At 38.2% G+C, this 16,289-nt stretch overlaps 1 protein-coding gene across 9 annotated transcripts in view; it reads right to left on the reverse strand.

Annotated features, from left to right (window-relative positions):
* The window catches only part of ppfia2 (PTPRF interacting protein alpha 2), a 183,474-nt gene that overhangs the window by 53,994 nt on the left and 113,191 nt on the right, over positions 1–16,289 (reverse strand). For all 9 annotated transcript variants that reach the window (XR_015125782.1, XM_086269667.1, XM_086269665.1 and 6 more), the window contains one exon: positions 1,227–1,328. Coding sequence is in view for 8 of the 9 variants with exons in the window: in XM_086269667.1 (XP_086125793.1) it covers positions 1,227–1,328 (102 nt within the window). In the remaining variant the exon portion in view is untranslated. The remainder of the gene's footprint in view (positions 1–1,226; positions 1,329–16,289) is intronic.

Consider the following 16,289-nt stretch of genomic DNA (forward strand, 5'->3'; position numbering starts at 1 on the left):
AGCGACTAGTGGTTGTGAGATGGTCATTAACTGGTCTCTAGGCTTTAGTGAATGAGACCTAACATACTAGTTAGTTAGTTTGAGTTTAGTTGCTTAATTATGTTTGATTTCCATTCTGGTAACTCTGTAAAACTATGAGCAAAGTGCACAACTATGCCTGCGATAAAACAGATAGTACACTAATCCCCTAAGTTGTAGCTGGTGATTTGAAAATTTATCAGTTAAAACACACGAAAGCAATCAGTTATGAATGTTAGTTAGTCTTGGCCCCTCAAAAGTTTGAAAACTCTAGATCTTCATCACATATCAAAGACTGTGATGCTTAACCCACAGCCAATAAGACCAATCCCATACTCATCACATGATGTTGCAGGTTCCCACGTCAAATGACTGCCTGTACATGTCTTCCAAGATTTAATTATAACCAGTGACAAAACCAAGCTTAATTAAAATTTGCTTAGTAATTGCCTGTTGGAGAATTTGAGGTGATAATAAAGTGCGAGAGTGAAAATGACTTTTGTCTGTCCTCCTTTCTTGCACCTCACCTCCCTCTTTTCTGTAATTTTCCATCAGTGCTGTGCTAAAATCTTCTGTCTCCACCAGAGGAAGATAGTGCAAGACTGCAAATACACACTTCATCAGCATTGGGATGGAAAGCAGAGTCTTATCTATCAACAGCAGAGTGTGCTTTAAAAAGGCAATGTTTTTTATTGAAGATACTGGACTTCAGCTGATCCTCTAATGTTTTTTTTTAGCTGCCCCTCCTCCACACCAAATTCTTTGAACTGGACACTGCAGGGCATCAGTACCATTTGGACTTAGTTTTACTGTTGAGCAGCCATCCATGTGAAGTAAGTGGAACAATTTTCAGGCAGAATGTGGAGAGCTAATGAGGTGTGCCTGGGCACAGGAAATAGACAGTGTGCATGGTTGCTTCAGTGCTTTTGCAGCCTTAAAACCGTAGCCACCAGATAGCTTAATCTTCCTCTGGATGCTGCCTATCGCAGTGTCCAGCAGGTTTTTTGGGAAAACTTGAGAGCAACTTGTGGAATGCATAAAAAAAGGATTGAGTATGAAATGCAGAAGCAGCTTCATTTCTGGTTTAAAATGTCCAAACATCAGTTTTGTTTGTTCCTATTGCTCAGAACTACTGAATTCCAATGGTCATATTAAAATAAGTTAAGTAAGGAAAGTTTAATAAAGATGTATAAGGATGCTGTCCTCACCCTGGTGTTGTTCCTCTCGGCTTTGAGCTCAGATATCTCTTCCTCTTTCTCCAGCAGCTGTTCCCTGCAGGCGTTCAGCTCCTTGGTCAGTGCTGCAAACTCCTAAGCAAGAGAAAAGACAGAGACGGGTAAGCATCACACAATACTTGGGATACAGCTAGGGCTGGGCCATATTATACCGTTCACGGTAATACTGGTATAATGTTAGGCAACGATAGGAAAATGAAATATCGCGATAGAATGGGAGTAAAACGCGCATGCGCAGTGCCTTTGTTTTCATACGCACATGGCCGATTGTTGAGTGAAACAGATGAACCAGAATTGGTTTGTAAAAATGGTGCAACTTCCGTGATGTGGAACTGGTTTGGTGTTTGTCCGTCAGATACACAACAAAGCACATTTTTTTGCAGAACATGCAAGCGGCCGTTGTTATTGTCGTATTTGTCGGACTAAGATGCTCTTAAATCTGGGAGTAATCTGGGTCCTAAACTCCGTATGCTTCAGGTCAAACAACACTGCAGCATCACTTAGAGTTAAAAACTGTCTAAATTCTTTCATCTTTAATAAAACGATCAGCATTGCTGCTTTACCAGGTGTAACTATAAAGTTTAACTTCCAGGCATCCATGAAAACAAAAGTTATTACATTTAACGGAGTTAGAAGTTAGCAGGAAGCTAGCGGAAGTTAGCTCGCTAGTTTCGCTAGTTACCTAAGCATGATATAGCATGTTCTGACGGAGAGATTTCTGAAAAAAATCAAACGTACAGCTCTGCTATCACTTCCAACATAAATGAAGACAGGAAACTAAACAGCAGTGACGTTTGTAGGGTTACTGAAGTTGGGCTAGCTGGTATATAATGATGTGCTACGTGATCGCTAGCGACACAGCTATGTTAGCATAACATAAACAGTGAAGCTGGAGGACGAACACTAACACTTTTCCACTTATAAAAGTTAACGTGAAGGTTCTTCATGGTTAGAAACAAATGCAATCGCATGGCAGGATGCTGTAAACGGACCAAACTTCAGTCAGGAGAACAACTGAGATAATCCATCCACAATACGAGGTTAGTCATTAATATACTGCAACAACAAGGGAATAGAGCAGCTGCCAGAGAATTCAACATTAATGAATCAATGGTACAGAAGTGGAGGAAGCAAGAAGAATGAGTTTAATAAAGTTTGATTTATCTGACTGCTTTGTTTCGCTTAATGTGCCTTATAATCCCGTGCACCTTATGGTCCGAAAAATACGTACTGCACACTGCAGTTTAATGTTGCAAAGCACCTCTTTTTAACTTCAGTGGATATTATACATGGTTATGCTCAGGATATGTCAGCCCATTTCTACTGGAAATGCCTTTTGGTTAAACTTTCAGCAAGGAATTTGCATTTGCACTGTTACATTTTTATAAAGCTTTAATGTACATAAAAACCAGCTTCTTGTTTAAGTGAAAATAAATGGAAGGTTGTCTTTTTGCGCTAGTAATGTTGTGGAGTTGTATTTTGTCTCGCATCAATTATATCGTCGGTTATATCGTTATCGCAAATTTTCAAATATATATCGTGATAAATATTTTTGGCCATATCGCCCTGCTCTAGATACAGCTGCTGCTGGCTGCATGTAGTGGACGACGAATGAAATCCAATCAGTGAGAACAATTACCACAACTATTCTTCAAAGCCTTGTTTCTTTGCCAGAACATCAGCTTTGCTCTTTGTCTCGGTTTTCTGCAGATGGATACTGACAAAAGATATTTGCTCTGGCTCAACTACATTTACAATTACAGCCTGAGCAAACTGCCAGTCCTCCTCCAGACCCAAAACACATACAGTCTTCTGGTGCTCTTGTTTTCTTAAACACACTTTTGATTCAGAATCTCTCAGAGGGATTCTGAGCTATACCTACAGATCTACAGCTATCATAAACAATCTTCAGAAGGGGAGGCTGTCGCTTGGGAAGGCTTCAAAACCTTTGTCCCTGTCATTCTGGTCTAAATTAAGCATAGCCACAACAAACATTTTTTGAAGCAGGCCAGAACAGACAGGTAGAAGGAAATCAAACAGAGACAACAGTGACACTGCGACTCATGCGTTTCAATTTAGAATAGACTGACGTGAGGCAGTAACTGACACGCTCGGTGTTTGATTTCACATTTATATGGGGGGAAATATGTGCACGTCTGAAGTACTGAAGGAACTGATGCAAGTATGGTGTCCTTCGCAAAAGACTACAGGTCGAAGTTAAGCTAAACTTTACTTTTCTAAACTGCTCCAGAGATGCAACACATGAAAGGATGCTGATTTATTGAAGCACCAATTATTAGTTGATTTTACAGAAAGCTAATCATTAAAAAAAAATTAGAAAAATTTGTATTGGAACAAAATATTTAAAAAAATATGACAGATGTGGTTTTGTCTTGTTAAATGGCTTTTCTGCTACTTAAGAATTGAATGAGTATACCAAAATATCATCGGTAATAATAAGTTGCAGGTCATTTACTTTAGTTATATATACACTTCCTATAGAAAAATAAAGGAATACAAATTCAGTTTTGAAAGCAACCAGTTAAGTACAAGTGATCTGTCTGTCTGAGTACACGTTGTAATTTGGAATCTGTACACCAGCTGTCCTTCAGGAGTCATGGACAATAACTCAGTGTTACAGACAGACTCCAGGGAGTGGAGCAATATTGTGTCTCGTAGCTACAGCAGCGCATCAAATCCTTATAGATCTTATAGAGCCACAAATCCTCTTCACAAAGAAGCCATACACCAAGAAAATCCTTAAAAAAACTCCCACTTTGGATTGTGAGGGCAGACTTCCAAAGAGTCAAGCCAATCTGGGATCAAAGAAAAAGATTTTAGGTCTACATTTAGAACAAGCTGGGATGGTGAGTAGAGAAAGAGCTGAAGTCCATCGCCTCAAGGGATAAACTGTGTGAAATCCCTGAAGCAGCAGAAAGGTGTAATATTGAAGACCAGAGTATTCACAAAGGTGCTTTATTTTTATCACCTGATATATTGAGACAATTACATCCATGTTCACACTAACATGGTGTCATGCTTTGTTAGTAACACAGAGAAAATTCACGATACAAAGATCCAGAGTCATCTTGTGGGTGTTGTTTACAAATTAAAAAAAATATATATATAAACAAGGATGCTGCTCGATGATTGCATTGAATTTGGCGACGGAAGGAAGTAGCTGCAGTGACTCCAGAGGTTTAACATGCAATACCACAAACCTCTGGCCAAAGGTGATTGCACATGTCACCTGGTGGGAGGCAACCTGTCTCCAAACAAATCGTTGTCTGACTCAGTAGTCAGTCCAACTGCCAGCATGCTCCAATCACTCTGAGTCAGTCTGCACCGATGATTGCAACTTGTCTGTGATGTGTCTTTGCAATAGCGTACTCTCCTCAACTGGCTGCCAACTATTGCAGTTTTGTTCCTGTTATAGTCTTATTTTGGAGTTAAATCATTGTCCTTTAGTGAATTGTGGAGGATTTTCTAAACTTCTGTTGCAAATGAAGTTCTTAGATTCTTATTGTAAGTAGGTAATGTGCATTTTATGTGTAGATTTATCAGTTTCCCAACATATTATACTAGATTGATTGCATGTAATTGCCAATTTGACCCCATTCATTCACAAACTGATAACATACAGATCCCCTTTTATCACGATCTTGATAAACCAAGTCATTCTGAACACGTCGACTGGCTGCAAGTGATGATCGGTTCATTGCAGAGAGTCAGAATAATTTTGATCGAAATAAAGAGTGAAATTAAGTATTTAATTAAAATTAAAAGCAGATTTTGTGTTGCTATAAAAAGCATGTGTGAAAATACAGATTGATAAATGAAGATCGACACACAGCTTCCCTAACCCGTGCGTCTAATAAAATGTTAATTAGCCACATGCTCATTTTGCTTATGCTAATTAGCCTTGTGGAACTGCTGTAATTAAAAGTACAAAGATTTTTGATGTAAAAATTGAACTGAAAATCCATCACAGTCATGGGAGTTCGCTTTTTGGGCCAAAAACCAAACAGTGAATTTATAGAACTGTGCAGCTCTTTTTATTACATGCACAATATTTACAGAATGGAAGGCATAACATTGTATTCCTGCTTAATGTGAATGTGAATATAAACAATAGGTTTTTTTTAGGCTCTGGAAGGCATAACATTTTTCTAAATATACCACAAAATATTAAACAAACTGTAATCACATTAGTCTAAGAAAATGCTATGACATTCTTTTTTCTATTTAAATTAACTATAGTGTCTTGCTCCAAAGGTCCTTTCAAAGTCCTTTCAGCCATTGTTTGACATTCAAGATTAAAATGTTAATTAACTGTAGCGTCTCTTAACTTAATTGTCAGTCAACAGCTGGAATCTGAGTGCAATCAAGAACTTAAAAAGAGTAACTAAGGCCTAATCAAAAACAGCATGCTGTCGGTGGCAAAAGATCGTATTTATTTATTCTTTTTTTTTTTTAACTGCGATTGCAACGGGAAAAAAATGCACTGCTAGAATATGACATATTTATCTAATTTAACCGTCCAGTGCTTAATAAAGCTGAATTATAACAGGCCTTGTACGAACACATCTGTAAGAGTAGCAAGTGCATAATAGTTGAGAAGTCAAAGGTTAAAAAATGAAAAATGTTAACTAGTGTATTTGCAAATAAAGTTAAGGTCCGCTAAGCTGTTACCATAGAAACAGGAGATAGGGGAAAATGGTGGCATGATAAACAAGTCGTCTCCATGGGGAGTTGACCTACTGTATAACAACCCAACAGAACAGAAAAACATTTATAATGGATTGCATTTATATAGCGCTTTTCAAGGCACCCAAGGCACCCAAAGCGCTTTACAATGCCACTATTTACAATGTACACTATTATTGTGTATTGTGTATTTTGTTGTACAGTTATTTTATTTTCAACTTTAATTTATATATTTTATCTTATTCTTCCCAGTTAAATTTACCCTTCATTCTAATTTGTGTTGTACAGTTATTTCATTTTTAACCTTAATTTATATTTTATTCCTTCCTAGTTAAATTTACCCTTTTTAATTTTTCATATTTATTTCCTATCTTATTCATAGCCTTTTCCTTTTTTGTTTTCTTTAGGTCACGAGCAGTTGTCCAAGCATTTCACTACATATCGTACTGTGTATGACTGTGTACGTGACAAATAAAATTTGAATTTGAATTTGAATTTTTATTCATTCACTCTCGCATTCACACACTGGTGGAGGCAAGCTACAGTTGTAGCCACAGCTGCCCTGGGGCAGACTGACAGAAGCGAGGCTGCCATATCGCGCCATCGGCCCCTCTGGCCAACACCAGTAGGCGGTAGAGTAAAGTGTCTTGCCCAAGGACACAATGACCAGGACAGAGAGCCCGGGGATCGAACTGCGACCTTCCGGTTACAGATACGCTTCCCAACCCCCTGAGCCATGGTCGCCCCATTTGTAGGACTTTAAGATGTGTTTTACTCATTTTTAATATTATCATGATTCCGACGATTCCAGATTGCCACATTTATATTACATTAAAACAATGTTATGCTACATGTCCATTGTCATCTTATTATTTTGCTGAAAATGATCCCCAATAGTGATAATCACAGTGTCACATGATCATAAATTAGAATGGGAAATCATATTTTAATGATGTTCCAACTTGTGCAGTAGGTCAGGCCCAAAAAACAAGCTCAGACTTCATAAATCTCCCTCCCACGGGAATGTAGCTAATCACAGTCACCTCCTCTTAAGAAAGGGTCCTTCTGCAAATTGCACAATTTGCTTTTAATGCTTGTGAGACCTACAAGCCCCCTGCCTGTGCTCCAGCAGTGCTGGTAAGCTTCAACTTCCTCAGCAACAGACTGCAATATTCTCTCTCCACAGCTCATCTGTGAACCCTTTGTCTCAGGACAATCCTTTCTCATAGAGCTGAGTTAAAGTAAAGGCCATAACCCCAGGGGCAAGGAAATGTTTCTAAGACAATCTCTTTACAAAGGCCAAACTGTCAGGACCATGACAGATTGTGTGGGCCTACTGAAGCAAATTTCACAGTTGTGCAGCTTGTACAATCCAGTAAAATGATCTCTTCATTACAACAAAAGTCAAAGTGAAAAGAAAAGAGGAAGAGCAAAAAAGTTTGAGCTTCTTTTGCATTACATATATTTAACAAACTAACAAATAATGCCTGGTGGAACCGCTCACATTTAAGGCAATTGTCAACCTGAGTATTAAAAAACTTAAATAAATTTGGGTTATGCATTGATGCACATGACATAGATAACTTGTGATGGCACCTTTTATGAGAGGAACTTTTAGTTGGAAACCCTTTTGCCTTGAGAGCTGCCTTAATTCTTCTAGTCGTAGATTCAACAAGGTGCTGGAAACATTCCTCAGAGACTTTGCTCCCTATTGACATGATAGCATCACACAGTCGATGAAGATTTGTTGACTGCACCTCCAAGGTGTTCTATTGGATGAAATCTGGTTACAATAGAGGCCATTTAAGGACAGTGAACCCAATATCATGTTTATCGTGACATTGGGGTCACTGTAGTTTATCGCATTATTTAGATTGAGTTCAGCTGTGTGTTTTTCCCCAGGTGTCTCCAATCTGCCCTGATCTCTTTTTGTGTATTTAAACCCTCAGTTTGCTTCTGCTCTTTGTCACGTTCTCCTTCATCCCTCATATGTTGTTTTTTTTAAGTCTTCTTCCTCTGCAAACCCTAGATTTAGGTGATTTTTACTCACAACTTTCTTCCCAATTCTGATGCCTAATTTGAACTTCAGCAGGTCATCCTGTATAAAAGCCTAAATGAACCGAGTTACTATCATGTGATCAGCTGATTAGATATTTGCATTTACTGGCAGTTTAACAGCTGTACCTTATAAAGTGGGCAATGAGTATATAATGTAAAATCTGTAAAACAAATAAGCAAGGAGGAATGGTAATATTTTAGCACATTTCATAACAGGTGTCTTGTTATGCGTAAAACTATCAGGCTAAGCATTTTTGCATTTTTATAAACTTAAATATTGTATATTTAGAGAAAACATCTGTAACCTATACACCAGCATCAATAACAACACTGATATGAGGAGAAACATAAACCAGAGTTCCTTATGGTACATTCGAGACACAATGAATTATTCACAGCAAAAATGCAGCAAATGGAAGTTTGTTCCCATGCAGTGATTTATATTTTGCTTTATCTCCCAAGGAAAATATAACCTGGTGAATTTTTATTCCCAGGAAACACTACTTCTAGGCGTTGCTCTCATAAATAACATAAAAATGGACTAGCAGCACAGAAAAACTGAAGAAGAAAAAAAAAAAGAAGGCTGGGTGCACTGTGGTGGAAATATGATTCAGTGAGCAGAGAATCAGAGAGGCGCAGCGGAGTCGTGAGATATAAGATGCACATGCTGAGGGGCTTGCGTGACAGAGCATCTTCAGCGCATCAGTTAAGAGAACTTTCACCTTACAAGTCACACAGAGGTAGAGGGTTAGGGTGATGTACAGTACAAACACACAAACACACACACAGACTGTTGGGGCCCTGGAGACATTGGAGTACTCTATAAGGGAAGAGAAATGCTGACGTTCCTGAATGCTGTCAGCTGTGCAAAAGAGCATGTTTCTAATAAACGATTTGATTTAAAAAAAAAAAAGAATTTCTACCATATCACATTTTCCATGTATTAAAAATATCTGCAGTGCCAATGTACAAATGGAGTGGGACTTTACTTGAAAAATAGTAACTGGATTCTTTCCTGACTCTGTCAGTCGTTTCTAATAGACAGAGGAGGTGTCAAACATGCAACCCAGGGGCTAGAAATAGACTGCTGGGAGGTCCAACTGGTGTGAAAATGAGTTATTTTCTTTAAATATCATGCTGTAGTACTCTTGGTAGGTTTTCAATGCTGCACCATAAACTAAAATGAGTTTGACACCCTTGATAAACACTTATTTCTATGAGAACAGCTTCCAACAGATCAACATTCAGCAGATCTATTTACGCTTGAGTGCCTTGTCTCAGTGCTTTTACTCCAGCTACCTTACAGCACCAATAGTGACCAAAACTAGCCAACATGAAAAGTCCACCAATCACAAACATCAACAAAAATGACCAGCACGTAGCACAAAAGACTCCAACACAAACTCCACATAAGGACAAACCTGAACACCAGTTACATCCATCTCACAAACCACCACAATTTACTGTAAGTACAAAAGTACTTGTGTGAAGTACAGAAAGACAGTTTTCTTGTGATACATTGTACGAACTAATGAGAATCGAAATCCATTGAGAATGAGAAATCTATCCTTGACCTCGAGCACAATTTGGGCAAAGACCTATTCAATCAATGTAATCAATGTGTGCAAATTTCATGACTAATACTCTCTGAACATCTGGTCTTTCAGGCACATGATCTAAACGCAAAACAAAGTCTGTATCAATGTTAGTGAATTTAACCACGTGGCAGCTAATGGTGAACATTATCCATAAAAAAGCCAGTGTTATTTAGAGATCTGGAGAAAGCCAGTGGCAAAATGGGTGCGACAGGACCCACTTGACTATAGTCAAGAGCAGTACTTTTACCTCATAAAGAAACCCTTATTTTGTTTTGGGCATAAAAAAGAAACAAAGTTTTTTTTTTAACCTTCTAGCTATTGTTAACTAATGTGTGAATGTTTACCAGGAGTGGAGAGGAGCTGGTTGAGGGCTGGGGTGACACTGCGCCCTCCTTGAGTTTATTGTATACAGTATTTCTCCCAGCCCATTGTTCCTTCACTGGGCTGGTTTCAGTCATTATGCAAATGTACTGTTTATAAGATTGGGGAAACCTGCAGTCAGCTGAGACTGAAGAAGTCACTTAGATGAGTGACGAAACGTTTCTCCCACAAAACGCTACGTCCAGATGAACAGAATCAGCTTTTGGAGTGTATACAATATTGTTACAGTGCAGCTATGGCTCCTAATGCTTTTATTTGGTTGTTATTTGATTTTGCAATTTAAAACTGCAAGCTATCTAACTTAGAAAAATACTATCCAGGGGTATATGCTTAGCTAATAATTCTAACTCTCTAACCAAATTCGTGCACTCAAATTTACAGTTAGTTGGCTGTAGCTGTAGCTCGCCTTCTTGCTAATATTGTAGCACAATCAAAACTGAATGGAAATGATAGTTGGCTATTTTGCCAAATTACTTCAGTGCCTAGTCCTTTTAAATGAAAGCCTTTACTTGCTCAAACAGTAAAGAAATTGTTTAGAGAAATTCCAAAACACATTAGGTTGGGCTGAATACTAACTGTAAGGTTCCAAGGTTGTTTCAGCTTTGATGAAATGTTACTACTTTATTTTACTGACCATACAAATAGCTGGGAAATATAAAATTCCTCTTGGATAGGCTGACATATTTGCTCCAAACCCCTCTCAGGCACGATTTTACCCATGACCTGGTGGACCGCTACCCCACCACTCCTCTCCTTTTCCTACTTCTCATTACCTGGGCAAACTGCCTAGCACTGCAATATGTCAGGTAGTGTGTGTGTGTGTGAGTATCAATATTTGTGAGGAAGTCTGCCTAGAAGGTGAACTCTAAATGAAATGGTGGACAAGCCTTCCTCCCTGAGTGGGCGACTGTCGGCCCAAATTACAGCTATTTTTTTTTTTTTTGAAACTGAGGTGTGCTTCTGCAGGAGAGTCGTGCTTCCGGGCTAAAAACAAAACCTGGCAATTGTGTACTCTCAGGAGAGAAGGAGAAGTGGTGGCATGATTGACGGCATGCTGATTCACCAGGTGAAACACAGAGAAGAGCTCACCCAAGCCTGTAGCCAAGCCTCAGAAATGCCTGAGCAGAAAGAGGTGTTGAGAAATGTTATCTTAAATAAAATTCCTAAAAGTTTGAAATAAGACTGAAGAAGAGTCAAACAGAGTTCAAACGCTCTTCCGCAGCATACATTAAAACAAATTATGGCAAATTTCATGGAAAGAAGCTCTAACTGCAGTACAAAGGGACCCCTTTAGTGAATGCATCGTGGCTCCCATTTAGTGAGTGAAAAACACTCTGGGAAAGTACCAGATAATGAGCAACAAGCATAAATAGAGGCATTTCTATCATATTTGTGCATTCTCAAACATAAAATCCAAGCTGTAGAAATTTAATAACAGAGGTATATTTACAGTGTGACACCAAGAAGAAGACATGATAGTCTCTTTATGGGATGAAACTTTTAAATTGTGTAATGAGAACTTTGTGGCTACGGTATATCGTGACTCTAATTTAGTCACTTTTTTAAAATAAAATACTTTCCACTCTTTAGGATTGCAGGATCATGTTGTTTACAGCTACTGGTTACAGAGCAAGCACCTGCATTACGGTCACATATACTATCAATGCAAGAAAAAAGTCCTCATGTAAATAAGTGCATTTCTGTATTGACATTTTTAGTTTTACTTTCTTATTTTTTTGCTTGTTTCTTTTAGTAATTTATACTTGATTTTTCCGAGAACTAACAGCAAGTACAAAAACACAAGTCATACATTTGGTTGAGTCAGACAATTGACATTTGAAATGACTGATTTACAGTTTCTAGTCTATGCTCAGAGTCCGTCACACCCTGCAAATATGAAAATACACAGAGATTGGATAAACATGTTAAATATTATCCTTGATATATGATATAAGGAGAAAAAGGCATGCTAGTGTATATAAAGCAGCAAACTTCAAGCTGCTTACCTGAGCTGCCTGATGTTCATTTCTCTTATATTGTACATATATTGTATTGTATTTAGACAATGATTGGTGTGGATGTTATTTTCAGCATTTGTGTTTCTGAGGTTTGACAAGCAATAGGTCACTGTGACCTTCTGTCACAATTAATGAGTGTTGTTTAAATGTTAATTAGAGCAATGTTCCTGTTGGTGTGCAGTATATTTTGATCTGGGAACATGACAACAAGTTGGATCTCTGCTTCCCACTTACTGTTTGTGTAAGTGGGACCTGCCTTATGTCTCCAAGGTTGCATCTGAACAGACATTTGGAACAATGTCCTTAGGAGAGACAAGACCAAAGTGGAGATGTGGTTGCAATGCACAGCACCACATTTGGGGAAAATCCAACAAAGCACATCAGCACGAACACTTCAGACCAACTATAAAGCATGGTGGTGGAGGGGTGATGATTTGGGCTTGTTTTGATGCAATAGGACATGGGCAACATGAACCCCTCTGTATACCAAAGTATTCAAATGTGAGGCCATCTGTCTGAAAGCTGACAAAAAAATGTGTGATCCAACTGAACAATGATCTCAAGCACAGCAGCAAATCTATAACATAATAGCTGAAAAAAAAACTTGTAATAGCCCAGTCAAAGCCCAGATGTCAGCTTGATTGAAATTGTGTAGGAGGACTTTAAGAGAGTTACGCATAAAAGCCTGCAAACCCCAATGAATTACAGTAACATTGTGAAGAAGAGTGGGCCAGAATTTCACCAAGACAATGTGAGAAACATTTACTTCAATTTGAAATGATAATGAGATGAGAATGAAAACAATGTATTGCTGCTAAAGTTGGTTCTAAGGGTGACTGAATCATAGGGTTCACTTAGGTTAGCTGGCTTAGTTTTTGTTAAATATATAATGAAGTGGTGTGATATGCCATTGACGTTGGATTTAAATATTTTTAGAACCTTGTAAGAACCTGATTTTTTAATTTATTATATTCTGATAAGTAAAACCTTGGGAGTTAACTGAATACACTTTAATACACTTTATTTAATTCATCTAGTAGATGTATTACTTAATTTAAACATTGAGCAGAAACAACACCAATCCACCGAGGGCCCCTGCCAGCTATACTCTTGGCCTACATCTTGCTCATGAACAGGGACTGGTCACAGAGATTGTAGATCGGACACTCAGGAGCCATACATGCCTTGCAGAAGAGCGATATAAGAATAAAAGCTCAGCCAGTAATCTCATTTCCTCAGCTTTAAATATTCAAGAAGGTTATCCACGCGGAGCGAACACAGCGTCTGCTTCATTGTAACACACAGGTGAGTTAAAGGTAGGTGACTGTTGCATCAGCATCCAGCATGCTTTCATCAGTGAGTTCTCTTTAAGCAACAGTGTAGCTGTCTTTAATCTGTGCAACACCAAGGACACCCACAGACTCTACTGACAACTGAGCCACTGCTGTCACGCTGTCTAGTACTTCCAGAACCTACTGTGTCTGAGAACCTCAAAGGCATTAATATTGCAGTATTTGTGGGCTCGCTCATTCCTCCAACATCGTGTTCTGAAGCCATCACAGCTTCAAGCAGTGGCTCAGACCAAACACCATGAAGTACAATGATTCACTATGAATGCAAAAAGAGTATAGCACTATAGGACTACCAACACATAGTCATAGGTTTTAAATTTGAAACATGCCAGCAATGAATGGATCGACAACTAAATTCACTTTTAATGCCCTGATTATTATTATTATTTATTTTATTTTAATTTTTTTTGTGTGTAATTGCCTGTTATTATTATTATTTTTTATTTTATTTTAATTTTTTTGTGTGTAATTGCCTGTTATTATTATTATTTTTTATTTGGACAAACTGTTTAATAAACAAAGGTAAAGGAGACAAAAGAGCTAGGATGGTAAACAAAGAGCTTGTATCGCTCGGCTATGAATTTAAATTTTAATGACAATATATATAAAAAAAACAGTAATAAAATGAAGAAAAAAGAAAACATGCACTTGTAGATAGGAAAGGATCGCCTCAGGTGAAGAACAGCCAACATAAACGTCTGACTGAAGAAAAAAAAAAAAACACATGAAAGGTCACTACAGGTGTTTGTGTAAATAGTTGTGTGTGTGTGAGTGAATGAGTGTGCGAGAAAGAGAGAGTGTGATGGTGTTGAGGGTAGGAAAGGTGTGATTTACAATAACCTTTTGTTGGCAAGGTAACAGAGGTTGTCTGTGCTGTAAAGGCCCCTTGAGGCCAAATCATAAATCTGAAAGTGGAAAATACAGCCTGGCAATTTACTGCCCTTCAAGTGCCTAATAACTAATTCTGATCCCTGTGAACTCCAGTACGAGGACCTGTCACACTCCCATAGCCTTTCATCACAGCGCTGGCTTTAAACCTCTAACCTGCAGAATCCATGAGAATGTGAGCCGCGTATGACTAAAATTTGTGAAAATTTGCTCGTCTTCAAGGAAATATAAGAATGAGTCTCACTATAGATTCTAAATGAAAGAGGTTTTTCACCTCAACATATAATACTATGTTTACAAAGGAGCTATCAATCAGTTTTCAGCTATACAAGAGTAGTTTCACTCGAGTCACAGTTTTTTTTTGTTTGTTTTAAAAGAAGTATTATTAATCTTATAGTTAATCTTATAATTTTTTAGAGCTCTCTTTTCATCTTTCTTCTGATTGGCTACCCACGGTAAAAAGAAGAAGGAGGGTGGGGCTGTTTTGAAATGACCATATTAGGAATATCCACTTTTACTGATGTCAGATGATGCTAAGAGGAGAAAAAAATTTGCTTTAGTGCAGAAACTTTGAACTCACCATATTTAACATGCTCATCTATCACTCTAATAAAACAGAAAATACTGAAAATACATAATAAGCCCATTTCAAATCATCATACATTACTAAAACAGGTGATTTGTTTAAATCCAAAAGTGTCCGTGGCTTTTAACATTAAGGGCTTTCGGATGTGGAATAACCTGCCAGCAGGATCAGTATATCACCTCTTAAAAACATCTTTATGTAACTGGGTTTATCAGATTTTACATTTTATTAACTTTTTATTGTCTTTTTTAAAATCCCTTTTCAGTTGCTGTTTTTATTCTTTATTATAATTCTTTTACTTTTATTGCTTTAAACCTCAATTTCCCCATCTAATCTGAATGTGTTAATATGGTTGATCTTTTTGTTTAAATTGATAATAGTTTGCTCGTCTCTCGAAGGGGTTTCTAAACCCTTTTGTTAACATCTTCTTTGTCTATTCTGTTAAGTACTCTACAGATTTCAATGCAAGACACCCTACGAGACCACCCATCTCCCATGCTACAGTTAACAAACTGCTTGCTAAGTTTCGTGAAACTAGTTCAGTTAATGAAGAAACATCAGTGGCTGTCCTAGCTTCATTCAGCAAGAGCCCACAGTGTAGCACTCGCCGCATGTCACTGGAGAGTGGCATTAGTCAAACATCCCTTCGGCGGATATTAGCTACTCACAAATGGCACCCTTACAAACTCCAGCTACTGCAGCATCTCAACGAGGATGACCCAGATCGGTGCACAGAATTTGCAGAATGGGAAAAACAAAAATTGGAACAAGACCCTCAGTTCACGTAGAAGATTTTGTTCAGTGATGAGGCAAACTTTTATGTGAATGGTGAAGTTAACAAACAAAACCACCGCTATTGGTCTGACACTAACCCACACTGGATGGATCCCTCCAAGAAGACAAAATGCTACATGATGATGTGTTTCCCTCTTTATGCACTGAAGCAGGCACGTTCCCTGAGTTTTTCCAGCAAGATGATGCACCACCACATTATGGGTGCCAGGTCCGACCATTCCTAGATGAACAGTTTCCTGGAAAGTGGATTGGTCGTCGTGGGCCAGTTGAAGTGGGAGAAGAGGGTTGCATTGACAATCCAACACAATGGGCAGCACATTGAACAGATTTTATAAGTGGTCAGAAACTTGTAAATAACCGATGAAAGAATAAAGTTACGTTGAAACCAAGCACACCATTGTTTTTCTTGTGACATTACCAATAAGTTTGATGTGTCACATGGCCCTCTTCCTGTTGGAAAAACAAAAGTTGTATCCAAGATGGCCGACTTCTAAATGGTCACCACCCATCTTGAGGAGTTTGCCCCCTCACATATACTAATGTGCCACAACCATTCCCATGTTATTACGGTATCCATATTAATGGCCCACCCTGTATATTGGGAATAAAGAAAAAAAAATGGAGCCCAGTTCCTTGTATATATATACACACAC

The sequence above is a fragment of the Aulonocara sp. 'chitande type north' Nkhata Bay genome, linkage group LG17, assembly GCF_057382095.1.
Source record: "Aulonocara sp. 'chitande type north' Nkhata Bay isolate Kocher_YH1m ecotype deep benthic linkage group LG17, A_spYH_male_GT1.1, whole genome shotgun sequence".
Classification (NCBI taxonomy): Eukaryota; Metazoa; Chordata; class Actinopteri; order Cichliformes; family Cichlidae; genus Aulonocara; species Aulonocara sp. 'chitande type north' Nkhata Bay.